The following is a 15,213-nucleotide window of genomic DNA, read 5'->3' as shown; positions in this document are numbered from 1 at the left end:
AATACATGGTACATATACACAATATTATTCAGCCATAAAAAAGAAAGAAATCCTACCATATGCAACAACATGGATGGATCTAGAGGGTATTATGCTCAGTGAAATAAGCCAAGCAGAGACAGACAAATACTATATGATTTCACTTATTTGTAGAATCTAAAAACAAAACAAAAAAATGAACGAAACAGCAGTAGACTCAGAGAAGAAACACTGAGAAGTAATTGGTAGTTACCAAGGGGTAGGGGTTAGGGTGAGTGGGTGGAGTGGGTGAGGGGGATAAAGGGGCACAAAAGTCTCAACCATAAATTGGTCACAGGGATGGAAGTGCAGCATGGAGAATATAGCCAATGATTCTGTAACATCTATGTTGACAGTAACTGCATTAGTTGGGGTAAGGATTTAATGTGTACAGCTGTTGAACCAATGTGTTGTATACTTGAAACCAATATAATACCATATATCAACTATGATTCAGTAAAAAATAAAAGGAATGGTATACTAATTACATAAAAGTGAGAGACATATTTGCACATATTTGTTTTATACTTAAATTTATTTACTTTTTATTGAGGTATAAAATACATGTATAGAAAAGTGCAGAGTAAGTGTAACTTCACAGAATTTTCATGAACTAAACATACCCATGCAACTAGCACCTACAATCTAGGTTCTATATCAAGAAACAAAATGTTACTAACACCCCATAAGCCTCCTCATGTCCCTTTAGTTATTACCCCCCATACAAGAGTAAGCACTATTCTGGCCACTACCTAAAGGACAAGAAATAACAAGTGTTGGCAAGGATGTGGACAAAAGGGAACCCTCATACCCTGTTGGTGAGAATGTAAATTGGTACAACCACAGTGGAAAGTGGTATGGAGGTTCCTCAAAAAACTGAAAATAGACCAGAGGAGGCAAGATGGCGGCATGAATAGAGCAGTGGAAATCTCCTCCCAAAACCATATATATTTTTGAAAATACAACAAAAACAACTATTCCTAAAAGAGAGACCAGAAAATACAGGACAACAGCCAGGCTACATCTACACCTGCGAGAACCCAGCGACTCGCGAAGTGGGTAAGATGCAAGCCGCAGCACGGTGGGGCCCGAGCAGGACCCCCAACCACACCTCCTTGGTGGGAGGAGAGGAGTCGGACAGGGGAGGGAGAGGGAGCCCAGGACTGCTAAATACCCAGCCCTAGCCATCCGCACCAGGAGCATAGACACACAGTGTGTGCTGTGCTGAATACTAGGGAAACAGAACAGTAAAACCTGAGAACGGGTCCCCACAGCAGGTGCCCCTGGGACAAAAGAAAAGCAAGTGATCTTTGAAAGTCTTAAAAGGACAGGGGCCTTACAGCTGGAAGGAAGCGTTCCAGAACACTCAGCCCAGCAGTTGGGAATCCTGGGGACCTCCGAGCTCCCCTAACACCTAGGCGGCAGCGCAGCTTGGAGGGCCCTCAGGGTGCAAAACAGCCTCCTGCCCCTCCCCTCTTGGGCGGGGCACCGCCATAGCGGTGCAGCAGCCTGATGCCTGCCACACCCACAGCAGCTTTGCAGACCTCCATAGCAGCCCAGGCAAGAATCAGAGACCCCGTCTGCATGCACCTGCCCAGTACAAGCCGCTAGGGGTTACCATTCTCACAGGAGAGGGAGGCCACAAACTAGCAAGAAGGGACGTTCTCCCAGCTGATACATATGCCAACTCCCCACAACTACCTCTATCGCCATAAAAGGCAGAAGAATTTGATCCAGACCAGACTAACAGAGACATTCCCTGAGAAGGAGCTTGGGGAGGCAGACCTAACCAATCTTCCTGAAAATAATTTTCAAAATAAAGGTCATAACCATGCTGATAGATCTGCAGAGAAAAATGCAAGAGCTAACAGACAAAGTACAGAGGGAGAATACAGAAATAAAAGAATCTCTGGATGGATGTAAAAGCAGAATGGACAATATGCAGGAAGCCATTAATGGAATAGAAATCAGAGAACAGGAACACAGAGAAGCTGTCACAGAGAGAGAGATAATAGGATCTCCAGAAATGAAACAATATTAAGAGAACTGTGTGACCAATACAAAAGGAACAATATCCACATTATAGGGGTACCAGAAGAAGAAGAGAGAGGAAAAGGGATGAAAAGTATCTTGGAAGAAATAATTGCTGAAAACCTCCCCAAACTGAGGGAGGAAATAGTTGCTCAGACCACAGAAGCACACAGAAGTCGCAAAAGAAAGGACCCAAACAGGGCAACACCAAGACACATAATAATTAAAATGGAAAAGATCAAGGACAAGGACAGAGTTTTAAAGGCAGCTAGAGAGAGGAAAAAGGTCACCTACAAAGGAAAACTCATCAGGCTATCATCAGACTTCTCAACAGAAACCTTACAGGTCAGAAGAGAATGGCATGATATATTTAATGTAATGAAACAGAAGGGCCTTGAAGCAAGAATACTGTATCCAGCACGATTATCATTTAAATGTGAAGGAGGGATTAAACAATTCCCAGACAAGCAAAAGTGGAGGAAATTTGCCTCCCACAAACCACCTCTACAGGCTATTTTAGAGGGACTGCTCTAGATGGGAGCACTCCTAAGGCTAAATGGATGTCACCAGAGAAAATAAAATCACAGCAAAGAAAGAAAACCAACAAAATACTAACTAAAGACAAAAAATAAAATCAACTACCCACAAAAGCAGTCAAAGGAAACATAAAAGAGCACAAAATAAAACTCCTAACATATAAAGAATGGAGGAGGAGGAATGAGAAGGGAGAGAAATAAAGAATCATCAGACTGCGTTTATAATAGCTCAATAAGTGAGTTAAGTTAGACAGTAAGATAGTAAAGAAGCTACCCTTGAACTTTGGTAACAACAAATCTAAAGCCTGCAATGGCAATAAGTACAAATCTTTCAATAATCACCCTAAATGTAAATGGACTGAATGCACCAATCAAAAGACACAGAGTAATAGAATAGATAAAAAAGCAAGACCCTTCTATATGCTGCTTACAAGAGACTCACCACAATCCCAAAGACATGCACAGACTAAAAGTCAAGGGATGGAAAAAGATATTTCAGGCAAACAACAGGGAGAATAAAGCAGGTGTGGCAGTACTAGTATCAGACAAAATAGACTTCCAAACAAAGAAAGTAAAAAGAGATAAAGAAATTACATAATGATAAAGGGGTCAGTCTAACAACAGGATATAATCATTATAAATTTATATGCACCCAATACAGGAGCACCAGCATATGTTAAATACTAACAGAATTAAAGGAGGAAATAGAATGCAATGCATTCATTTTAGGAGACTTCAACACACCACTCACTCCAAAGGACAGATCCACCAGACAGAAAATAAATAAGCACACAGAGGCATGAGAACAGATGGACCTAATAGACATCAATAGAACTCTACATCCAAAAGCAACAGAATACACATTCTTCTCAAGTGCATATGGAACATTCTCCAGAATAGACCACATACTAGTCAACAAAAAGAGCCTCAGTAAATTCGAAAATATTGAAATTCCACAAAACCATCTTTTCAGACCATAAAGGTGTAAAACTAGAAATAAATTGCACAAAGAAAGCAAAAAGGCTCACAAACATATGGAGACTTAACAAAATTCTCCTAAATAATCAATGGATCAATGACCAAATTAAAACAGAGATCAAGCAATATATGGAAACAAATGACAACAACAACACAAAGCCCCAACTACTGTGCGATGCAGCAAAAGCAGTCTTCAGAGGAAAGTATATAGCAATCCAAGCATATTTAAAGAAGGAGGAACAATCCCAAATGAATAGTCTAAAGTCACAATTATCAAAATTGGAAAAAGAAGAACAAATGAGACCTAAAGTCAGCAGAAGGGGGGTCATAATAAAGATCAGAGAAGAAATAAATAAAATTGAGAAGAATAAAACAATAGAAAATATCAATGAAACCAAGAGCTGGTTCTTCGAGAAAATAAAGAAAATAGATAACCCTCTAGCCACACTTATTAAGAGAAAAAGAGAATCAACACACATCAACAGATTCAGAAACAAGAAAGGAAAAATCACGATGGACCCCACAGAAATGCAAAGAATTATTAGAGAATACTATGAAAACCTATATGCTACCAAGTTGGAAAACCTAGAAGAAATGGACAACTTCCTAGAAAAATACAACCTTCCAAGATTGACTGAGGAAGAAACAGAAAATCTGAAAAGACCAATGACCAGCAACAAAATTGAAGTGGTAATCAAAAAACTACCCAAGAACAACAAAGCCCCCAGGCCAGATGGATTTACCTTGGAATTTAATCAGACATACAGAGAAGACATAATACCCATTCTCCTTAAAGTTTTCCAAAAAATAGAAGAGGAGAGAATATTCCCAAACTCATTCTATGAAGCCAACATCAACCTAATACCAAAACCAGGCAAAGACCCCACCAAAAAAACAAAAACCACGTGATCATCTCCATAGATGCTGAAAAAGTATTTGACAATATTCAACATCCATTCATGATAAAAACTCTCAACAAAATGGGTATAGAGGGCAAGTACCTCAACATAATAAAGGCCATATATGACAAATGCACAACCAACATCATACTGAACAGCAAGAAACTGAAAGCTTTTCCTCTGTGGTCGGGAACAAGACAGGGATGCCCACTCTCCCCACTGTTATTCAACATAGTACTGGAGGTCCTAGCCATGAATTAGACAAAACAAAGAAATACAATGAATCCAGATTGGTAAAGAAGAAGTTAATCTGTGATTATTTGCAGATGACATGATATTGTACATAAAAAACCCTAAAGACTCCACTCCAAAACTACTAGAACTAATATCGGAATACAGCAAAGTTGCAGGATACAAAAGTTGCAGAAATCGGTGGCTTTCCTGTACACTAACAATGAACTAATAGAGAAATCAGGAAAACAATTCCATTCACAATTGCATCAAAAAGAATAAAATACTTGGAATAAACCTAACCAAGGAAGTTAAAGACCTATGCCCTGAAAATTATAAAACACTCTTAAAAGAAATTAAAGAGTACACTAACAAATGGAAACTCATCTCATGCTCTTGGCTAGGGAGAATTAATATCGTCAAAATGGCCATCCTGCCCAAAGGAATATACAGATTTGATGCAATCCCTATCAAATTAACAACATTCTTCAACGAACTAGAATAAATAGTTCAAAAATTCACATGGAAATACCAAAGACCCCGAATAGCCAAAGCAGTCCTGAGAAGGAAGAATAAAGTGGGAGGGTTCTCACTCCACAACTCCAAGCTCTACTACAAAGCCACAGTAATCAACACAATTTGGTACTGGCACAAGAACAGAGCCACAGACCAGTGGAACAGAATAGAGTCTCCAAACATTAACCCATACATATATGGTCAATTAATATACGAAAAAGGAGCCATGGACACACAATGGGAAAATGACAGTATCTTCAACAGTTGGTGTTGGTAAAACTGGACAGCTACATGTATGAAACTGGATCACTATTTAATCCCATGCACAAAAGTAAATTCGAAATGGATCAAAGACCTGAATGTAAGTCATGAAACCATAAAACTCTTAGAAAAAAACATAGGCAAAAATCTCTTGGACATACACATGAGCAACTTCTTCATGAACACATCTCCCTGGGCAAGGGAAACAAAAGCAAAAATGAACAAGTGGGACTATATCAAGCTGAAAAGCTTCTGTACAGCAAAGGACACTATCAATAGAACAAAAAGGTACCCTACAGTATGGGAGAATATATTCATAAATGACAGATCCGATAAAGGGCTGACATCCAAAATATATAAAGAGCTCATGCACCTCAACAAACAAAAAGCAAATAATCCAATTAAAAATGGTCAGAGGAGCTGAACAGACAGTTCTCCAAAGAAGAAATTCAGATGGCCAACAGACACATGAAAAGATGCTCCACATCGCTAGTCATCAGAGAAATGCAAATTAAAATCACAATGAGATATCACCTCACACCAGTAAGGATGGCCAGCATCGAAAAGACTAAGAACAACAAATGCTGGCGAGGATGCGGAGAAAGGGAAACCCTCCTGCACTGCTGGAGGGAATGTAAGCCAGTTCAACGATTGTGGAAAGCAATATAGAGGTTTCTCAAAAAACTAAAAATAGAAATACCGTTTGACCCGGGAATCCCACTCCTTGGAATTTACCCAAAGAATACAACTTCTCAGATTCAAAAAAACATATGAACCGCTATGTTTATCACAGCACTTTTTACAATAGCCAAGATATGGAAGCAACCTAAGTGTCCACCAGTACATGAATGGATAAAAAAGAAGTGGTACATATATACAATGGAATACTATTCAGCCATAAGAAAGAAACGAATCCCACCGTTTGCAACAACATGGATGGAGCTGGAGACATTATGTTCAGTGAAATAAGCCAGGCAGAGAAAGACAAATGCCAAATGATTTCCCTCATCTGTGGAGTATAAGAATGAAGCAAAACTGAAGGAACAAAATGGCAGCAGACTCAAAGACTCCAAGAATGAACTAGTGGTTACCAAAGGGGAGGGGTGTGGGAGGGCAGGTGGGGAGGGAGGGAGAAGGGGATTGAGGGGTATTATGTTTAGTACACATGGTGTGGGGGATCACGGGGAGAACAGTGTAGCACAGAAAAGGCACACAGTGGGTCTGTGGCATCTTGCTGCACTGATGGACAGTGGCTGCATTGGGATACAGGTGGGGACTTGATAATATAGGTAAATGTAGTAACCATAGTGTTTTTTCATAGGAAACTTTCACAAGAGTGTATATCAATTGTATCCTAATAAAAAATTTTTTTAAAAAAAGAAAACCCTAAAAAAAAAAGATTGTATATCGATACTTCAATAAGAATTTGAAAATTAAAAAATTAAAGAGTCACCACTATCCTGATATCTAATAGCATAGATGAGTTTTACTTATTTTTGTATGTAATAAAAATGAACTCATATAATATATACTCTTTTGTGCCTGGCTTTTTTCATCCAACATTTATTTATGTGATTCGTCAATATTGGCTGCACTTGTTCAATCTCATTGCTCTTCTATTACATAAATGTACCACAATTTCTTTACCCATCCTGTTTATAGGTATTTGGATGATTTTAGTTTGAAGCTATTATGGATAGCACTGCTATGAGCATTCCTGTATGTACATATGTATGTCCAGGAACCGAGGTAAGGAATTACTGAGTGACAGGATCTGCATATGTGCAATTTTAACATATATCCCCATATAGTTTATAAAAGTGATTGTACCGATACTCCCACCAGCAGTGTACAACAGTTCCAATTGCTAAAATCCTTACCCACTCTTAGTATATGCTGTCTTTTTTAGTTATCCTATTATTTGTGTAGTGGTATTGCACTGTGGTTTTAAGTTGTAGTTCCCTGATAACTAATGGTGTTGAGCACCGTAACTCTTTATTGCACCGTAACTATTTGCTATTAGATATCCCTTTTGTGAGATGCCTAGGTCTTCTGCACAATTTTCTATTACATTGTCTGGTTTTTATACTTCTACATTTTTAACCATGTGAATATATTACTTATTTTTAAAGTAAATTTAAAAGTAATGTAATTAAAAATATAAATAAATTTTATAGAGTTCTAAGCTGCATATTCTCATCTTAGGAATTTACAGTATACTACTTTTTCAAAAAGCCCTGAAAAGTATTACACTTTTCAATGACACAGAATAGTTTGGAGAAATGCTGCTTCCATTCTTGTTTAATTTATATTTCTCATGGAATTAATAATTTCCTCCTTTTTTTCAATTTCTTTTTAAGCTCTCTCCAGTTTTATCGCAAATTTTACTAGATGTATCAAACACCTATCAACATAATTTCCCAAATACTCAAAATTAGACAATCTATAAATTCAATTATTTTAACTAAAGTCTTTCTTCTTGGAATCTGCGATCTTTCTGCTCTAGGGAAAACAGTCTGCTCTCTAATTTTGCCACTTTTCTTTTATCCTGAGGTTTCCCTTCACATTTTGTTTTCTGGATACCATGTCTTTCAGTTTCTTGACTTTTCCCATGTTTTATTGGAGCACATTCTCTAGTAGCTTTCTTTTTTTAAAAGGTGGTTAGATGGAAAGTAAATGTTTGCCTCCTGTAGATATGAAAACATTTTTTATTCTGCCCTTAACTTGATGGATAGTTTGACTGACTATAGAATTATAGGTTGGAAGTTACCGGCCTTCAGAACTTTGAAGATATTTCACCTCACTGTTTTAGCATTAAAGTGTTATTGTTGAGAAACCTAATGCCATTCTAATTCCCATCCCTTTATTCTTATTTCTTCCTCTGAAAACTTTTAGAATTTGCTCTTTATTCCTAAGGTTCTAACCTTTTTAATGATGTGCTCTAATATAGCTCTTTTTTCATTCACTGTAGGTACTCGGTGGGCCATTTTGATATGGAGATGCTGTCCTTTGGTCCTGGAAAAAATTCGTGAATTATTATTTTGATCATTCCTCCCTGCTTATTTTATGTTCTCTTTTTCTGGAATTCTTAGTTTGTTCACTGACTGGGTGAATGGATGAATGGGAAAAGTTTCTAAACACTTTTTCTAGCAAAAAGCTTATTGAGCAACAAAGCACAGAATATCAGACCATATCTTTAAAGCTAAGCGTTTTATTTTAAATAACCAAAATTTTAAAACACACTATTCCATTACAACTTCCTGTTATTGTAAACCATAACATTGTTACTCTGATTTCAGACAATACAAAAATAGGAAGCATTGGTTCTCCGTAAGCAAAAATCCCCCATTCGAGTCAGGCATTCCTTATCACTGTTTCTTAAAATTCACTGAATGGCTAGTATGGGCTTGGTATTGTATATAATATTTGCACTCATAAAATAGTGGTCTACATATAAAGTGTTTAAGGTAAAAAGACGGAAAGATGTTTGCAATCTTTTTGGTCAGCATTAAACACTGACTGCATGCCTCAGATCTGTAAGAAAGAAATTCTTGCAGTCTTACCTGGAATCAGAGGGATGGACTCTCTGAAGGTTATTTTTCAATCTGTATTTTCCAATATATAATTATGGACGTAAGAGATAACGAGGGAGAAAAGTAGGTGCCTAGCAGAGAAGCACGTAACATGAACTTAACACCTTTACTGTCAGGGTCTATCATCCACCCCTGCCTCCTTAAGTAGCAGGAAGTGAGGGAAGACCGGAGATACCGGCAGGCCAAATTGACTCCCTATCAGACGAGCTGCGCTCATTAAGTGTGGCGCCCTGGGCAGTCAGCACCGCGCTCCCCACCAAAAGCACTTCCCGCGCAGGCGCAGAGTGGGGAACTGAGCCCCAGCTCCGACCCCGCCGATCCCGGGCTTCGGTGACTCCCTAGATGCGCGGCCCTGAGGAGATTCCTCGTGGGTGTGAGGGTCCGCGGACCAACCGGACAGCGGACAACGGGCAGCTGAGAGGATCTTTCCCAGAGAGAAAACTTTTCCAAAGCAGTGCCCTTGTCTCCCTCCACCGCCCCCAAACCCTGGCCGGAGCCCCGCCGGTGTCCCACAGATCACGTGACTGCGCCAGGCGGCGGAGACCCCGAGCCTCAGGCCGAGACGGGAGCCAATCGGCACGGCCGCTGGTCTGGGCCCCTCTCCCGCCCGGCCCCTCTCCCCGCCCCGGTGTCCGCGGTGACGTCGCCCGGTAAGTTTGGGAGGGAGGAGCTCGGGCGGCGAGGCTTGCCCAGCGGGACGCGCTTGGGAGACTCTGGTCGGTGAGAGGAAGCTCCTCCTCGTCGCGCGGCGCTGCCGCGGAGTGACCCCGGCCTCCAGAAATAGGGGGTCCCCTGCAGCTCCGGAAAAGCCGCGGCCGGCGTTGGCCGCTTGGGAAATGAGCGACCGCGTGACCTAGTGTCCGTCAGCGGGGAGGGCCTGGCGGCCTGGCGGCCTGGCTTGCTCAGGGGCGGACCCGGGCGCCCGTGGGCGGCGGCGGAGCCGCGAGAGCCTGGCAGCGGCGGGCCACCCAGACCCAGCCGGCGGCTCGAGCCCGCGCCGCCCGCGACCATGAGCCGCGAGGCCATCTGCAGCGCCCTGCCCACCATTCCCTACCGAAAGCTCGCCGACCTGCGCTACCTGAGCCGCGGTGCGTCGGGCACCGTGTCGTCGGCCCGCCATGCAGACTGGCGCGTTCGGGTGGCCGTGAAGCACCTGCACATCCACACCCCTGTGCTCGACAGGTAGGGCGCCTCGGCGGGGCCCCCGCGAAACCCCGAAGTCTGCATCCCCACCCCGCCAACACCATCCCGGAGCCAGCGCGCTCTAGAGCCCCAGCGGCGGTGACCCTCGGGGTCGCCCCACCCCTGTCACCTCTAGGCCTGGCGCTAGCAGGGTGGGGAGAACCGGCTTCTCTGGAGAAGGAGCAGTCACATGCCGACGTTCATTTCTTCTCTCCGCTGCCCTCTCCCCTTCTGTTGCTGGGCTTCCATTCTCCACACACCAAAAATCAGGATGTTTTGGGTTGGGTTTCTGTTGGTTTGGTTTTGTTCGTGGTTGCTTACATGTAATAATGAAAGTCTGTATACCAAACTCAGTTTAATTTGTCCTGTCACTATCACAAGGAAGCCTGTCCCCAAAGGAAATGTGTATGCTCACAACAAACTGAATCAGAACGCTTAAATGACAAAAAATTTTGAATGCCTCTCTCATCCTGGAACAATTTTAGTGCCCTGTCCAGGTTTAAGAGAATGCTGGCATTATTTTCGGTTTTCAGAAAAACATTGCAACTATATACTAAAGACGGGTGACCAAATGAATTAGTCAGTGGGTCTAGGCACTAGTTTTGTGTATTCTCCTAACAATAGGGATTTAAATAGTCCCTGCATTCCGTTCGTAGTGGGTTCTTCATAATTGCAACATTCTCCTCTCCTCCCCCTATATCTAATGTCAAAATACATCGTGCCAGATGCCTGATTGGCCAGAGGCTGTTAGTATCCAATGTCAGATAAATTCCTAAGCTTCAGTCCTACCAATGTTACTGGACTTTCATCTGCCTGTGGCTTTTCTTTGCTGTCTTGCTATCATGCTTATATGGGCTAGATCTCACAGTAGATTTGGGACACCTCTAGAAATTGTTCCCACTTTTATATACCATAATCCATGGCCAGTGATGAACAGGGTGTGGCATGTTTATTTTACCAAGGGCCTTGAATTCTGTGTAGTAAGTGCCATGCAAGTGTTGTATGTGCATGTAGTCAACTTTGAAAGGTTGTGGTTTGTTGGAGAGGGTATGTATAGTTGAGAACCAACTCTGTAACTGTATGGAAATCTAGCACTGATGGACCCACTAGATACTCTAAAGCAAATTGATCCCCCCATTTTGGACGCTGCTTCTCAAGATTTTAACTTATCTAAGTTTTGCGCCATGTGGGGACAAGGGAATGAACTCTTTCCATACTCATTAACCAATTTGAAAATCTAAAATTCTTCACTAAATTGGGTAGGACATTAATTTTGTCATCAAACAGTCATAAGGACCAGTGAAACACTCTGGCATTACTGCATCACATTCTTTCTCCAACTTATTGCCTAAGATGTTAACATTAGCAGTATTTTTATCTGAGCATAGGGCTGGGCTATGCAGTTGACTCATAGGGTGTCTATTTCCTCACTTTTAAAGTGGGGATAATAAATACATGTACTTGTTAGGCTCTGGTGTGGATAATGTCTGCATTGTTATTTGGGACCACCTGAAAGAAAAATAAGTTTATGTGCTGTTGACATGTTCTTATTTTAGTGATTTGGTGAGTCCTTTTCCATAACCTCTCTTTGCCCCAGTGAGTGAACCTTCCCCAACAGTCTCCTAATTCCTTACGAGTAGATGAGTCTGATTGGCTGTTGAAACACCCAGGGCAGACGACATAACTGTTGTGTAACTGAAATTTTGATGTGGGTAATTTGAGTGATATACCTATAGAAGCTGTATTTTACATTTTTATTTTTAAAAATATAAAAATCTATTTTCATACTGTTTTGGTTTCCTTAATCTTCCAAAAATCTGACTTAAAGACTTTCCTTCTTACCCGATGGAGCAGTGGAGTGGGAAGAACAGGCTTGAGTCCCACTGTTGAAGTTCAAATCTGACTCCAACCTTGCCACCTATTGTTGCCATTAGAACCATTAGAACCAACCATTAGAAAAGTACTAATTTGTCTGAGCCTCATAGTTGGGGTATTAAGTGGGTGAAGGACAGGGAGAAGGAGAGAAGCTTTTTATTTGATGCCCTCTTGTTACTCTTGAATTTTAAAACATATTTCCTATTCAAAGCATAAATTATTAAGATTTTTTTCTTTATTTTGCTTTTTGTTTTAAAAGCAGGCCTCATAGTCTGGTCTGAAATGTCTTTTGCTTTTCTTATTTCAACAGCCATTCATCCAGAGCTTGGGTGGTTTAAGTGCCAACTAATTATCACCACTTACCTAATGAGCTTCTGGAGACATTTCTATGTCTGTTATTGATGCTACTAACACAAATTCATCAACGGTAAAAGCTGATGACATCTCCAGTTTCCTTCCTTTTTTTTTTTTAATCCCTCTTAGTCAGTCACCACGGCCTGAGCATTTTATTCAGCTAGTGTTTTTCTTCCCATTTCTACTACAAGCTTTATAGTTTAAGCCTCTCATTGCTTCACACCTTATCTAGTATTATAATCTAACACCTGACTTTCAAACTCTCCCTCTTTGGACTGATCTTACATCCTGCTACCAAGTTAATCATCCTAACTAAAAGTTTCTTTTTCTAATGTCATTTCTCAGCCCAAAATTGTGCAATCACAGCTCAGTGACTATCAAAAGTGTGAACATCTTTCTTGGCTTTAAGGCTCTTATATAAGGCCATAGTCTACCCTATTCATCTTTACTTCTTTTATATACTCCATTAGATAGCCTGGTTCATATTAAATAATTGCCATTTTCCAAAAATAGACTTCACTTTAACCTCCTAGAATTCATTTGATTCATTTCTGTCGGACATCTACTATGTAACAGGCACTGTTCCAGGTTCTAGAATAAACAAAAGAAGAAGAAAGGCAAAGTCCCTCCTCTTTGGGAGGCCACATCCATTGTTGATGCCCTCTTTTCAATGGTTGAAACTCTATCCATCCATAAATTAAAGTACAGTTGAAATCCCTCTCTAAAGACTGTAGCAACTCTTTTGGCCCAAAGTTTATTCTCTTTTCTGAGCTCCCCATAGTTCTCTATTTATTTGCTTGCTTGCTTATTTATTTGTTTTTGGTGGCACTTACCACATTCTACCTTATATTTTAAGTAATTTTTTCCATTGCTTTCCTTATTTTTTAACTTCTGAAGAATAATTGACAAGTATGATTACATGTATTTAAAGTGTGCAGCATGATGATTTGAATACGTATACATTGTGGAATGATTATTACCAAGATCAAGATAATTAACACATCCAAAGAAGGCATATAAATGGCCAATAGTATATGGAAAGGTGCTCAGCATCACTGATCATCAGGGAAATGCAAATCAAAATCACAATGAGTATTTATTTTAAAAGATTTCTGGCCAGCTTGAGGGCACAGACATTTTTTTCTTTATATTATCCATAATGCTGAGCATAGTTCTTTATTCATAATAAAAGTTCAATATTTATTTGTTTTATCAATGAATAAGCAAGTGAAGCTGGAATCAGAATTGCTCCAGGGATCCATAAGCATTTACCTCTTACCAGTATTCTTTTCCTGAGTTCTAATGTATAATCTCTAAGCATTTTTCACCCTTGTACAACTATTATCATCTAGTCATTTCAATCTACAGTATTTAAATTTTTTAATATTCTAGATATTTGGAAAACTTTTACATGGTATACAGCCATAAAATTTAATGTAATCAAATATGATCATTTAATACAATGTAAACTTAATTTGTTTAAAGCACCAATCATTCTAATGTAAATAGACTTTATAAACTTACTCAAACATTGTGTTATTTCCTTTTCCTAGGAAAAGTGCAATAATAATAGCCTGTGTATAGCACTTTTTTCTGTCAGGGGCTCATCAAAGTTATTTTGGTCTTTCAAAAGACCTGTGGAATATGTAGGGTAGGTATTATCCTTACTTTCAAAATGGAGAAACTAAGGGAAAGAGAAGTTGCACAGTTTACAGAAGGTCCGACGCTCATTAATGGAAAAAATCCAGGTTTGATTAGTATTATAGTTATGATAACTGTATATTTTTCATTACTTTGTATTTTCTTTCTTTAGTGAAAGAGATGATGTCTTAAAAGAAGCTGAAATTTTACACAAAGCTAGATTTAGTTACATTCTTCCAATTTTGGGGATTTGCAATGAGCCTGAATTTTTGGGAATGGTTACTGAGTACATGTCAAATGGATCATTAAATGAACTCCTACATAGGGTAAGTATTACACATTTTCAGTGGCAGTAATTCTGTTATTCAAGCTATATAGGTCTTCAGTTTTGCATGTGATCAGATGATATGAGGATATATAGAGGAGTCAGAATAAGAATAATGAAAAACAATTGCAGTGGGAAAATGTCACCATTTGTGGTAGCTTCTTTTGTGTTGTTAAAAATACAGTGGGGTCAGGCCCTCCACTTTAAGGGACCTCGATTATTTTACTTAGCTTACATTCTTGAGGTTTACACTGAATTCCAATATCCACATGTATATGTACACACAGGTAGGAGTGTAAGAGAGAAAACACAAACTCTGCACACTATATAACCACTGTTAGTTAAGCTAGATTTTATTTGATGTTAAAGACAATTTAGAATTCAAATCAAATATGAATAATACCAGTTCATAAAGTTCTAGATTAATAGGCATAGTAATCTATGTTTGAGTTCCAAATACATTAGCTTTTCCAGTAATAGACAATGTCATAAGCCACTTACCTTTTTTCAAGGCATCAGTTACTCTGGTTTTGTTTGTGAATCCCATCAATAAACAAATTTGGGAGTCCTTACTCCTATCGATAAACCTCCTTCAGGGGGACTGCTAATTCCTGAGAGAAATCATAAACTATAGTGAGCACTTTTCTACCTCTGTTTCTATCACCAGAAACCTCCATATAACCCTGTACCACAGAGAGATCTCATTATTCCTTTGAACTGTGCAGTTTTCAGAAAATGTACATTTTACAGATTAAAAGATTCAGTTACTCATA

At 39.7% G+C, this 15,213-nt stretch overlaps 1 protein-coding gene and 1 long non-coding RNA gene across 6 annotated transcripts in view; one reads left to right on the top strand and one right to left on the bottom strand.

Annotated features, from left to right (window-relative positions):
• Nucleotides 1–9,195, bottom strand: part of LOC118935935 (uncharacterized) — a 137,096-nt gene extending 127,901 nt beyond the window's left edge. For both annotated transcript variants that reach the window (XR_008996254.1, XR_005034054.2), the window contains exon 1: nucleotides 9,034–9,195. This is a non-coding gene — a long non-coding RNA (uncharacterized LOC118935935). The remainder of the gene's footprint in view (nucleotides 1–9,033) is intronic.
• Nucleotides 9,196–9,329: 134 nt separating this feature from the next.
• The window catches only part of RIPK2 (receptor interacting serine/threonine kinase 2), a 31,123-nt gene continuing 25,239 nt past the window's right edge, over nucleotides 9,330–15,213 (top strand). The window contains exons 1-2 of one of the 4 annotated variants that reach the window (XM_036932573.2): nucleotides 9,330–9,713; nucleotides 14,288–14,441. In XM_036932573.2, coding sequence (XP_036788468.2) covers nucleotides 9,406–9,713; nucleotides 14,288–14,441 — 462 coding nt within the window. In that variant the 5' untranslated portion in view covers nucleotides 9,330–9,405. The other 3 variants (XM_036932561.2, XM_036932568.2, XM_036932581.2) reach the window with 3 other exon arrangements.

The sequence above is a fragment of the Manis pentadactyla genome, chromosome 3 (genome assembly GCF_030020395.1).
Source record: "Manis pentadactyla isolate mManPen7 chromosome 3, mManPen7.hap1, whole genome shotgun sequence".
NCBI classification, from domain to species: domain Eukaryota; kingdom Metazoa; phylum Chordata; class Mammalia; order Pholidota; family Manidae; genus Manis; species Manis pentadactyla.
Note: the sequence above shows the minus strand (reverse complement) of the source record. Positions and strands in the feature narration are given on the sequence as shown.